The 13,864-nt window shown below is 37.0% G+C and overlaps 2 protein-coding genes across 4 annotated transcripts in view; one reads left to right on the plus strand and one right to left on the minus strand.

The window, feature by feature from the left end:
• Positions 1-213: 213 nt before the first annotated feature.
• pitx1 (paired-like homeodomain 1) lies at positions 214-4,454 on the plus strand. Its single transcript, XM_053648763.1, has 3 exons — positions 214-545; positions 1,733-1,935; positions 3,697-4,454. The coding sequence occupies exons 1-3, from the start codon at positions 410-412 to the stop codon at positions 4,180-4,182; spliced, it is 825 nt and encodes a 274-aa protein (XP_053504738.1). The 5' UTR covers positions 214-409; the 3' UTR covers positions 4,183-4,454.
• Positions 4,455-6,701: 2,247 nt separating this feature from the next.
• The window catches only part of LOC128622340 (pterin-4-alpha-carbinolamine dehydratase 2-like), a 17,233-nt gene continuing 10,070 nt past the window's right edge, over positions 6,702-13,864 (minus strand). The window contains exons 3-5 of one of the 3 annotated variants that reach the window (XR_008388382.1): positions 11,944-12,024; positions 10,928-11,494; positions 6,707-10,808 (exon numbers count right to left, since the gene is read on the minus strand). Coding sequence is in view for 2 of the 3 variants with exons in the window: in XM_053648766.1 (XP_053504741.1) it covers positions 11,399-11,494; positions 11,944-12,024 (177 nt within the window). In the remaining variant the exon portion in view is untranslated. Of the gene's footprint in view, positions 11,495-11,943; positions 12,025-13,864 lie in introns of all 3 variants that reach the window. The other 2 variants (XM_053648766.1, XM_053648764.1) reach the window with 2 other exon arrangements.

The following is a 13,864-nucleotide window of genomic DNA, read 5'->3' on the forward strand; positions in this document are numbered from 1 at the left end:
TGTGACCCCTCCAACGAATCCAATGTCGAAAAACCTGCACCTGTGTGTGTGTGTGTGTGCCTCGCGGGCAGCTGTTTATTCAATACAGATTAGCACTGTGTGTGTTTGTGTGTGTGTCTCTTTCTCTCTCTCTCTCCCTCTCGCTCTCTCTGTGTGTGTGTGTGTGTGTGTGTGTGTGTGTGTGTGTGGTGAGGGTGGGACCGGGGAGGAGAGTACGTGGAAAGCGAAACTCGCGCAAACTCAAACCGCAGTGTTAGACTTTACCTCGGGAATATCAGACCTACTGTCTCTCTCTCTTTCTCTCTTTATCTGTCTATCTCTCTCTGTCTATCTCTCTGCTCGGGAATATGGCGGCAGCTGATTGAGACACACACTGCTCTAACACACGCTGTCTTTTTCTGAAGGTGGGATGAATTTGGATCGAATCGCCACCGACGCGGCGCGACTCCCGCCAGCTCGCGACATGGCCTCCGCTTTCCACGCTCACGTCGCGCGCGACACACTGGAGCACACGAGCAGCGAGTCCTCGGACACGGAGACTGCAGGTAAGCGCGCGAGGGAGAGGAATTAATCACGGCAGCGCGAGCGTTAATGCACTGTGGCGGTATCATTATTAGATTTTAACGATTAGTAAAATATTACAGAATATTACATTTAGAACGTAAATGGTTGTGGATAGACAGCTACTAATAAAAATAACAATGATTGTAATCTTCAGGTATGAAGTATAAAGGCCTGCAGTGAATGTGGCCAGATGTTCGGCTTCTCTTTCTTCTTAGTGCTGTTCATTTTTAGTTTTAAATTCAGAATTAGTTTTAGGTAACATCGGAGTCATGTTTAGTTTTAAACTTCATGCTTATCGTTATATTTACAATTTTTGGGGGCAATTTTAAATAATATTAGACACACAAGGAGCAGCACCCTAACCCTAAACAGACACTTGTCACTGGAGCGGAACTGGAGAACCTCTTTAGTGGAACTTAGACAACCTTTAAAACTCATTCCATTTCACAGTCTGTCCTTTAGGGCCACCATTTTACCTTCGAGGAACAAAAACAGAATTGTACAGAAGCTCTATATCTGACTGAGTAACTTTAGATTGTGTTACCGAAGTTCTGGCTGTTCGGTGTAATCCGCAAAAATGTGCAGAAATAAACAATGACATTAACATTTATTAATCTTTAAACTCTGATTTGGCCCCCTGCAGGTTATCGGAATTTCATCTACTTCGAATTATAAAGCGTGTTTTTTTGGCCTTTTTCAATGTTTAAAGGATTCCAGAACTTTATTCTTGGGTTTTTATTTATTTATTTATTTTTTTTAAATTTTTTTTTTAAATCAGTCAGAATTTCTATCGTAATATACTCTTAGACAATGGTGTAACTGTAAATACATTTTAAATCTGAATTTTAAAATTCCTACTGAATGAAATAATCACATATACGAAAAAAATCATTAATAAACTGTGAATGCCAAATGCAAATTAAAATAGCAAAGAGACTGCTTATGATTTTTCAGTCTGCCAAACAAATGATTAAATGTAGATCTGCAAATACAATTAACAATATTGTAAAAAGGTAAATGAATGCAAACGTGCACATATTTTCGGATGTGTACGTATAATTATATTATCACAGTCGTAGTTATATACATTAAAGGTAAATAGGGCGTTAAAAACTCTTTAAGCGCAAAAATAAATGTAAACTGGGTGAACTGTGACTAAATTCCGCAGAGAAGGAGAGGACTGTAGAGCAGCGCACTGAGGACGGAAACCCGGACGATCCGAAGAAGAAAAAGCAGCGGCGGCAGCGGACACACTTCACGAGCCAGCAGCTGCAGGAGCTCGAGGCCACATTTCAGCGGAACCGGTACCCGGACATGAGCACGCGCGAGGAGATCGCCGTGTGGACCAATTTGACAGAGGCGCGAGTCCGGGTAAGAGAAGAAATTACAAACAATATAATACACGCAATATAGCAATTATACGACTGAACTTTAGTCTTCAATCATACAAAAAGAAAACAAAATTAATTAAATTAGTTTTATGTGCCGAAAAAACGAAAAGATTCAGTTTAGAGTTTCTACGTTTTTAGTAATCTGCAAATTTTTTAATACATAAAATTTACCACCACTATTTCATTTACTATTATTTAATTTAATACCGCTCAAATTCACTATAATACCGGATTTGACATAATAATAAAAAATCCAGTAAAGCAAACGCGCGTGCACACTTCCATAACCTGATTTCAGAGATTACATTTTAATCTGAATTACACACAATTATCAAATATCAGAAGTTCTACAAGCTGCGATTGTTGAGCAAAAACACTAATAATAGTCATCTTTAAGTCAGTCAGCGTAAGTAAAAATAATGACGAAAGTAATAAAACAGACTAAACTGAGACAAAAGATTAATAGTAAATGAAACTGAAATAAGCATTAGATTAGAATTAAAATAAACATATATGGTATTACTGTGTTTTGTGTATCAGACTGTTTTTTAAAACATTGTTTTAAAACTTTTTTATAAGCAAATTCAATTTGATTTCTGAATTATTATTATTATTATTTTTTTTTTTAAATTATTATCACATATCTCTGAATTCCCAACCTTCACTTTAGTACAAAAACATCACATATTTATTCATGATCATTTATACATTTCTGTTTCAATATATTTGAATTTAATCCATAAATAAATCTAGGTCTACATAATATTCCAATATAAATAATTTTTATCCGCACTGTGAGGCTTCATCTGAGAGTTTAGTACTAAATTTTAAATTTCCCCGCCTACTGGAGTTAATCTAAAAAAAAGTTACAATATCACTAATCTACTTATTTTTGTTATATATATATATATATATATATATATATATATATATATATATATATATATATATATATATATATATATATATAACAAAAATAAGTAGATTAGAATAAAAATTTCGTAATATATATATATATATGTTTCTATAGTACACACATTTTTGTATTAATATAAAGTGCATTTCTAATTGAATCCATATATTTATACACGTGTGTCTTTCATTTACTGTCAAATAATTCTCTAAATCTAACCTTAATATTGTTTTATAGCTAGATATAGCCTACATTCAATAAATAGATGAAAAACACAATCTTTTTCCTTTTTGTGGGATGTAATGTCAATTTTTTGGATAAATAATTAAATATCTGATTCTTTGCTTTTATAATATTATTATATTATATTTCCGCTCAGTTAATTCTGCTTTAATTCTGTTTCACAGCAAAAAACCCACATTTTAAATTCTTCATCTATTTAACAGGAATAATAATTTAGTTTGCTCCCTTATACTGCTATTTTATGTTTTTATGCATGATCACGGTTTAGTTTCTTTTTAGTTATTGTTATTTTATTATATTATGATATTATTGTAACATAATTGTTATATTATTGTTTTATTCCCCAAACTGTTTCATATTTGTGTTTATTAAATTGAGCTGATGAAGACAATCTTTTTTACACCCATGTGTAGACAATACTGGAGCCTAAATGTTTTATCATTATTTCCCGAAGCGGAAGTGACGGTGCTGCTGTATAAATATACGCGACTTGTGGTTTGTTGTTTGGTGATAGAATCTTGATTTCATGAAAATTTTAAATGATATTATTATGAATTATATTTATTTATTTATTCATTTGCTCAGGTGTGGTTTAAGAACCGGCGGGCGAAGTGGCGTAAGCGCGAGCGGAATCAGCAGATGGACTTGTGTAAAAACGGTTATCTGCCGCAGTTCGGTGGCCTCGTGCAGCCCTATGAGGACATGTACCCCGCCTACAGCTACAACAACTGGACCAACAAGGGGCTCGCGCCCAAAAACTTCCCGTTCTTTAACTCCATGAGCCCGCTGACGTCACAGCCTGTGCTCTCGTCCCCGAGTTCCATTTCCTCCATGAGCATGAGCATGAGCATGGCCTCGAGCATGAACAGCATCAGCAACCTGAACGGCCTCGGCGGCTCCTCTATCAATTCTGCCATGAGCTCCTCCGCGTGCCCGTACGGAGCTCCGCCCCCCGCGCCATACGGGGTCTACCGGGACACATGCAGCTCTGGTCTCGCGACCCTCAGACTCAAACCCAAACAGCATCCCGGTTTCGGATACGGAGGATCCGCGTGCCAGTACAACAGCTAACGGATTAACGGAGACCTAAAGAATAGGAAAGGGGAGAAATCTCCCGCGCGACCAAAACTGGATCCGCTGTAGGCCTAATTGTTGATTTTTTGTTTGTATTATTCGGATGGAATTTTGCGACTCGCCTGTTTACCTGAACTTGCACAATGACTTAATCAAATCCACGTGCTTGGATTTCAAAGTGAAGATGTTACATTGCGACTCTGTAAATAGTTTAATGTATTTGAACAAAAACAAAAATAACTTTTTTCGTTCAATAAAAAATCCTGCCATTTCCGGGCCATTTAATCAGACTGCTTTAGTGGAGTGTATATAAACTCTAATCTCTTTCTCTCTCAGTTATGTAGCTTCGCCTGCTTTTTAAAGCTCAGTATGTTTTTATTTGAGTTTATTTTTTAAATGTTTGTGCTATCGTTGTTTATTTGACTGATCCGATATAAACCGCATGTTTGTGAGTGAAACCCCCCCAAAATGTTTTGTACAGAAATGTAAAGAAGAATTGTAGGTCACAACTCTGTACTCAGATGTGGATTGCAATTTGTCCTCACGTGTTTATGGAAAATAAAACAAAAATAATGGTTACAAATGAATTTTAAAATAATTGTCGCTATGAAATATGCATTTTAGCTAAAGACCTATAAATAGTTCCGTAATAATTAAGCACTATAATTAGTTATCTTAAACAGTGTTAACACATTCACAACATAATTTCTACATAGAATCTCACAATCCCGCGGATTAATGATAAAAACTACTCATTCCTAAATAACTGCACCCTGAATTAAAAATGTGACGTGTGTACTGAAAATAGATTTCAATTTTATACAATAACCCGAAATATAACTGTTTTATTCTTAATCACTGAATTTCCGACACGTTTGTAAATGAAATCGCACGAGCCATTTGTTTAAAAAAAGTTTTGTTTTTTAAAGTTACTAAGATTTTCAGACTTCAGTTTCCCGAATTTAAATAACGTTTTTAAATTTCCCTGTAACTGTGTTAGATTTATTTATTTTGAGATTTTGGTTTATCCTAAAATCAATAGACATTAATAATTAGCTGTTTTACCATATGGTATTAATATAAATCCCACTGTTTACTGAAATAATCAAAATTACTTAAAATAAAATAAACGGAGAGGTTTTAACGCGGACTATAAATCCGTAGTTTAATTTGTTTTTGTGATTCATTAAAAGAGCGCGCGAGCGGCAGCTCCTTCACTTTATCGCCTTATCGCGGTTTAATTCGCTTCATATCAGCATTAATGACTCAGGAGATATAAAACTCATAACGCCTCATATTAAACTGTTTATTTAACCTGAACTAGAATAACCTGCCTGTCCTCCCGATAAGGAAAATCTATTAACATCATTTACTTATAGCCTATACAAACTACACCTGAAATAAACCAGGATTATATCTTTAAAAACTATTTACTGTAGGTTAATATTTATAAAGCATACACACAACACAAAGAAATAAATACTGCCTATACAATGACACAATATAATATAATTAACCTAGTGTCAATTATACATGTGCCTTTGATTTTTGGTCCCAAAATCTTCATTCAGATGAAAAACAAATTGTGATTAAGTAAACTGATTTGGTTAAAGAAAATAATTAAACCATGTTTTGCTGATGCACTCAAATCTGAGCTTCAGTAGCATCAGTGGCTCGGTCATTATCCCGGGTTACCGATTCTCGGTGAAACAGGGTCACATGTTAAAATCCTCACAGCCTGTGTTTCTGTAGGAAATCATACACCAGTGCACAGAATCAATCAATCAATCAATCAGCCAATCTCTCTCTCTCTCTCTCTCACACACACACACACACACACACACACACAGAGGGCAGACTGAAATAAGCACGCAGTGTAAATGGAGCTGTAAAACTAACGGCGGTTACACACACGGTGTGTGTGTGCGCACGCGCAGCTGTAGGAGATGACTCCGGTGCATATTTATATTTATTCAATATTGTGTTTACATTCTGATCCTAAGTTTTATTTAAATATATTGCCTATGAGAAGTTTCACAGCTCTGAGTGTGTACATGCGTTTTAGGAGAAATATGGAGCTACACAACAGCTAGTAATGCGAATAAAGCATGTCAGTAAGGCAGTAAGGCAACTTTTAGCATTGCATCTTGTGCAGGAAGATCGAAAAACAATTCGTGTGGTGATGTGAGTGGCGTCATGGCTGATACAAATTAATTTGCATTTATCACATTTCAATTATTTGCATACAACAGTCACAGCAGACAACAAGTGAATTATATATAACTATATACAGAAGCTTATTATACTATTATTATATTTTGAGATACTGGATTTTTTAAAATTTATTTCCATTAGCTGTAAGCCTTAATCATCAAGATTAAAACAAAAAAGGCTTGAAATATTTCACTTTATGTTTAATGAATCGAGAGTATATGAACGTTCCACTTTTTGATTTAAATTACGGGAAAAAAATACTTCTCCGATATTCTGATTTTTTGAGATGCACCTGTATCACTATAGACAAAAAAAATATTCAGGGCCTTAAAAGACATGACATTAAAAATGTTTCACTTTCTTTAAACATATCCAATTAGGAGTAATACATATGTACATTTAACTAGTCCAACAACAATGTATAAATAGTGTCATCTATGAGATTTATTTCAATTTGGTTAATACAAATTAAATTCATTTGGGGAGTGTCATTTGCGCATGTGCAAGACAGGATCAGACATCGTGCTCACAGTGTGTGACCGCCATTTTCTCATCCTAGCTCTGCAAGGACCAATGTGGCTGATAATCCTGCTTTTGGATACTTCTTGTTGGTAAATATGAATTGTTGTAGTTAAGAATTAAGTCAAAGAATATGTATATCATAATGTTGAGTGAAATATGCAACAGTGTAGAAATAGTTAAGCGAGGTGAATTGTTCCAAGCGTCCCTTCACTTAAATTCAGACTCACACAATGTGCAAATTAGCATTGTCAGGGAGTACTCAGTTAACTTCAGAAGTTTGCTAGCCCAGGGAACAAATGTTAGTAATACAGATTGATTTCTGGCTGGCAAGATGTTTGAGTCTAAGGAAGTATGCCTCGTATTTTGTCCCAGCACTTTTTTCCAACTTGCAGAACTAGCTAGCTAGACAGATACTTGACTCATCAACCTCAGTGCTGCACACTTTAGCTTAGACAGTTCTGTGGTATACTCGCCATTTTATAACTTCACATACCCAACATATTAAAATTTAATACCTTAGTTGTTAAAATGATTGATCTGTGTCTTCTGTGAAATTTTGTCTAATTAATTTTTTATTTATTTTCTCTATGCATTATGGGGAATGTATCTAATATGTATTACGTTCTACTCTTCCATAAATGCATGTAGAGTAATGCTAAAAAAACATACTGATGTGCAACGTTAGTAATATATCTGCAGTTGTGCTTGTGACCAGTGTGGTACTGTTTACTGTACAATACACCAGTTAACAGACTAACATGATAAACCAGATCTAAATGTAGTTTTTTTTAAATGACCATCAACATGCACAAGCACAATAGTATTTAATTTCTTTAAAAAATATTAAAAGGTATTCAAAAACAGTTGGACAGTATGTAAAATATATTAAAAACAGATAAATACACATGAAAGGCAAAAAAAAAAAAAAGCTTTAAGTGTTTTCTCCCTATTCCAATCCCCTGTTTAATATTGAGCAGACAAATAAACCAATAAATAAACCAAATAAACCTTTTAAATTAATCTGAAATCAGTTTAATTACTTAAAGAAGTGTAAAGTGTGTTATATTATGTGAATATAGAGTTGGGGAAAATAGAACCATGTAAACAAAAGCAAGTACTTGTTCCCACTCCTAATACAAATCTTCTCTTTCACAGTTTGATGAATGTCACCAAGTGAATGTGACGACCTCCTAGTGATAGTAAGTCATATTTAATCAAATAATGTGATTTACTTATGTCATTTGTTAAATATGGTATCTAATAATACTTTTTATTCTTCTTTTTAGGATTGTGAATGTGGCAGTGTAAAGAATGCAAATTGCATCTAGTTATCAGGTATTTGTTTCTGCAGCATTTTAGGCAGTGTGTTTCAGGGGCGGTTACACAGATTGCCCATGCACATTTAGCACATGGAGTAACCTGATAAATCTAGTCTGTTTCAAGTTACACAAGTCATTAGGCCATACGTGTACAGCAGTGCTGGACAATTTGTGTACCCTTTAGAATTTTCTAGATTCCTGCATAAATATGACCTTTAAAACCTCATCAGATTTTCACACAAGTTCTAAAAGTAGATAAAGAGAACCCAATTAAACAGGTGAGACAAAAAATATTATACTTGGTCATTTATTTATTGAGGAAAATTATCCAATTTAACATATCTGTGAGGGGTAAAAGTATGTGCACCTTGGCTTTCAGTATGTGGTGTGAGCCCCTTGTGCTGCAATAACTGCAGATAAACTTTTGGGGTAACTGTTGATCAGTCCTACACATCGGCTTGGAGGAATTTTAGCCCGTTCCTCAGTACAGAACAGCTTCAACTCTGGGATGTTGGTGGGTTTCCTCAAATGAACTGCTTGCTTCAGGTTCTTCCACAACATTTCTATTGGATTAAGGTCAGGACTTTGACTTGGCCATTCCAAAACATTAACTTTATTCTTCTTTAACTATTCTTTGATAGAACAACTTGTGTGTTTAGGCTCGTTGTTTAGGCACACTGCATGACCCACTTTCTCTTCAGATTCAGTTCATTGACAGTTGTCCTGACATTTTCATCTAGAATTCGCTGGTATAATTCAGAACTAACTGTTCCATCAATGATGGCAAGTCGTCCTGGCCAAACCATGATACTACCACCATCATGTTTCACAGATGGGATAAGGTTCTTATGCTGGAATGCAGTGTTTTCCTTTCTCCAAACATAGCGCTTCTCATTTAAATAAAAAATTCTATTTCGGTCTCGTCCATCCACAAAACATTTTTCAATAAGCATAAAAAACTTTCACTTTATAAATGTATCCATTTAATTTATAATGTATTTGATCAAATTAAGTTAGACCAACTCAATTACATTTCATTGCATGAATAAATTTATGGGTTGAAATTGTGTTCATCCAATGAGTTATATTTTTGAGCGTATAACCACTTACGTACATAATTATAACTCTGCTTATAATTATAACTACATAATTGTGGACATATATTAATTAAAATAATTAGAACTATATACATAATTACATGCCTGTGAGTTACTCAACAACACATGGGACAAACCCGAAACACTCAATTACCAAATTGCTGCATTTTAGATGATCACTAAAGCCGAATTCAAAATAATGACTGTGTAACATCAGGCAGGAAACTATTAATATTTAAAATTAAAATAAATGATACATAATGAATGGTAATCATGACTCTGTAGTCAGTCTCTCTCTCTCTCTCACACACAAAGTATGTAAATTCTGTAAAGTAGTTTATCAGTCCCGACACACAGTGATAACATATCACAGTCAGATTATATATTATATATATGGCCACATTAAACACTCGTCTCTGTTTAGCTGACAAGTGTGTTATTGTCTTATTTCAGCATTAATGTAGATCCAGTTCTCTCTAAACCAATGCTCCTGTAACCATGACAACAAGCCTAAACTCACTATTCAACACTCTTAATATTTTCCACCTGATTCTGGATCAATTGTTTCATCTTAGCATTTAGGCCAGTTACTTTCTCCCAAGTTGAGAAGAGTCCTGGATCAATTACTGTTTGTCATTAAATTAATAAAGGCCATAAATGAAAGCAGAGATAAATGGGACTTTAATCAGAACACACAGTTCACATTTGGTCTTTTTACAATTATGTCTAAGATGAAAATAAGCATGGGCTGTCAGACAGAATGCTCTCTCATGGCAGCGAGCGTTTATATTTATGCACGTTTCATTTTCCTCTGTGATGAGCTCAATGTTGGCTGCATTTTTCTTTAAGGTTTCAGCCACAATTTAGATGTTTAAGACATAAATAATTAGATTTGTGCTCACATCACACACACACACACACACACACACACACACACACACACAAACACATACACACACGTTTTATAAACACTGCCTGTGTTCAGTAGCTTAAACAGCATCGCAAGTGCAGGGTTCCTTTAACCAATAACAAGAACTGAGAACGCTGAGCACATATGCATTGATCACCATCATCAACACTGTTGTTCCTGAGCTACACCACAGCAATCCCATCCAGCTGAATATACACTCCAACACCTATCAGTGGATCACCAATTTTCTGCCAGGAAGGAAACATTATGTGAAGTTCTCAGACCCCATGACAACCAGCACAGGAGTACCTCAGTGTTCTCTCACTACAACAGAGATCCATCAATATACTGAAGATTGCGGATGACACGACTGTAGCGATGAGGTTACCTGTAGAAGTGAAGTGTGTCCATAACAACCTTCAGCTTAATGCTGCCAGGACGGTTGAACTGCTGATTGATTTCCGCGAGCATCACTCTGCCTGCCAACCTGCGACAATCTATACCTCAGCTGTGTCCAAAGTTGGGTCTTTGAGGTTCCTGGAGATCTCCATCACCAACTCACTGAAATGAGATGACATCACCACCATCCTCAAGAAATCCTCACACCAGCTCAGGAAGCTCAGTATTTCTCACCCTGTCCTGAGAAGATTTTACTGAGCCATTACAGAGCGTGTGCTCACCTCCTCCATCACAGTGTGCTTCCCCTCTGCAGGACCAGACTGCAGCTCGCGCTCCACTCGGCTGAGAAGGTCATCGGCTGTGATGACCAGCACATCTTCTCCAGTCGCTGTCCAGTTACTTAACCACTCCGGCCCATAGCAACTCACACCCAATTTCCTCACACACAAATAAGTCCCACATCATCACACTTTGTCATTTTCTAGTATTATCTATTTTCTAGTTGGTCATATCGTGTCCTGTATACTCTGTAATTGTAGAGTTATTCGTTATTTTTATGCTTTTCAGCCTTGTGGAGTAATGACAATAATAATTATATTCATGTGCTTTATTTAAGATTTGTTTACAATAATGGGAAAACTTTTTAAGCCTCTATATTTACAGCAAGTCCCAGATCAGTCCAGCGCTCATTGAGAGTCTGAGCTCAGCACAAAACACTCACTCATCCAGAGAAGCGACACCATTTTAAAGCATTACATCGTCAGAATGACTTTATCGATGAATTTGGCGAGACGAATGTCCTTCTTCGACAGGCCTCCGCAGTCGTGTGTCGTTAATGTGACCTGGACCTGAAAAACAACAAGAGATTCAACTGTGAGGGAAAACACGTGCCCACACACACACACTCAGTGGAAAGCAGTAGAGTGAGAGCCTGAAGCCTTTCATAAAGAGGATTAATGGTGGAATTCCTCACAGTGCAGCAGAAGCACCGTCGCTAACACAGAGCCTTCTGCTGGCTTTCGAGCCTGTTAGTCCAAAACCACGGCTACTTTCTTCATACACACACAATAAAAAAACAAACAGATTCCACCATAAAACACAGGATCTTCTCAGTTTCTCATTGTTCTGAGCTATCAGCGTTAGTGTGATTTGTGTCAGTGCGGACATATTGAAAGCTTGGCAGCGGTGCGTGGGGCCTCTTGGCTCAACTCAACGCACCGCTCATGTTAAACACTGACTGAGGCTTTATAAACGCCTGCCGCAGGGTGACAGAGCGGCGCTCAGTGGAAGTTATTACCTTATTATAAACATTGAACCACTCCGGATGATGGTTCATCTTCTCCGCCTGCAGAGCCACTCGAGACATGAAGCCAAATGCCTGGAGTGAAGACAAACAGTGCACACATCCCCATGAATTATTACACTGAGAACATTATTAGTCTCAGTACATTATTACACTGAACACATTATTACTCTTAGTACACTACTCTGTTCACATTATTATTCTGTTTACATTAATACTATCCCATTTATTACTCTATTCATTACTAATATTTTTCCCTCCAACCCCATTATTACTACATTCATATTCTTACTGTTTCTGATTATTACACAGCTTTACTCTTATCCCAAACTCTTCAATACCCCATAATTACACTGTTCACATCATTACACTCAGATCTGAATTTTTTCTTTACCCCTCACCTTGAACATTCCACTCACACCTTCAAGCAATGATTTTGATGCAAAATAAAAATAATAAACAATAATAATAATAATAATAATAATAAATAGTCACAAACACCAATTCAGGCAGAAATATGCAATGAGACTGTTATCTCACTACATAGCACATTTATTTACCATAAAATGGCGATTCCAGAACAGCCTTAAGTTGGTGGAGTAATAATCCAAACACCAACTTTGTTTGCCCAAGAATGAGTGAAAATTTGACTGCAAGTCTTATGGTCCAGGAGATATTGGCCAGAACATAAAACACTGGACTACAGTGCCCCTATACGATCAGGCTCATTTTGCTTACCTGAGCAGCAGGAGGGTTTTTTACTGTCAGGCGTCAGATACGACACAGGTTCAGGTAAACAAAAGCTTTATTTATCAAGCTTGCAGACAGATCCAAAACGGACAAAAACAAGACCAGAGAAGGTCAGGCGATGTACGATCAGCAAAAACGGGGCTAAATGAGATCAGACCCGAAGAGACTAAGACTAAATACAAGGCTTGGTAACAACTGGCACAAGAACACAGAGCGCGTACTTTTCATAATGACCGGTTGGTGTGAGAGCACTTACAGTATCTCACAAAAGTGAGTACACCCCTCACATTTTTGTAAATATTTGATTATATCTTTTCATTTGACAACACTGAATAAATGACACTTTGCTACAATGTAAAGTAGTGAGTGTACACCTTGTGTAACAGTGTAAATTTGCTGTCCCCTCAAAATAACTCAACACACAGCCATTAATGTCTAAACCGCTGGAAACAAAAGTGAGTACACCCCTAAGTGAAAATGTCCAAATTGGGCCCAAGTAGCCATTTTCCCTCCCCGGTGTCATGTGACTTGTTAGTGTTACAAAGTCTCAGGTGTGAATGGGGAGCAGGTGTGTTAAATTTGGTGTCATCGCGCTCATACTCCCTCATACTGGTCACTAGAAGTTCAACATGGCACCTCATGGCAAAGAACTCTCTGAGGATCTGAAAAAAAGAATTGTTGCTCTACATAAAGATGGCCTAGGCTATAAGAAGATTGCCAAGACCCTGACACTGAGCTGCAGCACGGTGGCCAAGACCATACAGCTGTTTAACAGGACAGGTTCCACTTAGAACAGGCCTCGCCATGGTCGACCAAAGAAGTTGCGTGCACATGCTCAGCTTCATATCCAGAGGTTGTCTTTGGGAAACAGACATATGAGTGCTGCCAGCATTGCTGCAGAGGTTGAAGGGGTGGGGGGGGTCAGCCTGTCAGTGCTCATACCATATGCCGCACACTGCATCAAATTGGTCTGCATGGCTGTCGTCCCAGAAGGAAGCCTCTTCTAAAGATGATGCACAAGAAAGCCCGCAAACTGTTTGCTGAAGACAAGCAGACTAAGGACATGGATTACTGGAACCATGTCCTGTGGTCTGATGAGACAAAGATAAACTTATTTGGTTCAGATGGTGTAAAGCGTGTGTGGCGGCAACCAGGTGAGGAGTAC

This window comes from Ictalurus furcatus, chromosome 18, assembly GCF_023375685.1.
Source record: "Ictalurus furcatus strain D&B chromosome 18, Billie_1.0, whole genome shotgun sequence".
In the NCBI taxonomy this organism is placed as follows: domain Eukaryota; kingdom Metazoa; phylum Chordata; class Actinopteri; order Siluriformes; family Ictaluridae; genus Ictalurus; species Ictalurus furcatus.

Coding starts and splice junctions, on each gene's coding strand:
- pitx1 (XM_053648763.1), top strand. CDS start 410: ATGAATTTGGATCGAATCGCCACCGACGCGGCGCGACTCCCGCCAGCT. Junction 546..1,732: donor CTCGGACACGGAGACTGCAG/GTAAGCGCGCGA, acceptor TAAATTCCGCAG/AGAAGGAGAGGACTGTAGAG. Junction 1,936..3,696: donor TGACAGAGGCGCGAGTCCGG/GTAAGAGAAGAA, acceptor TCATTTGCTCAG/GTGTGGTTTAAGAACCGGCG.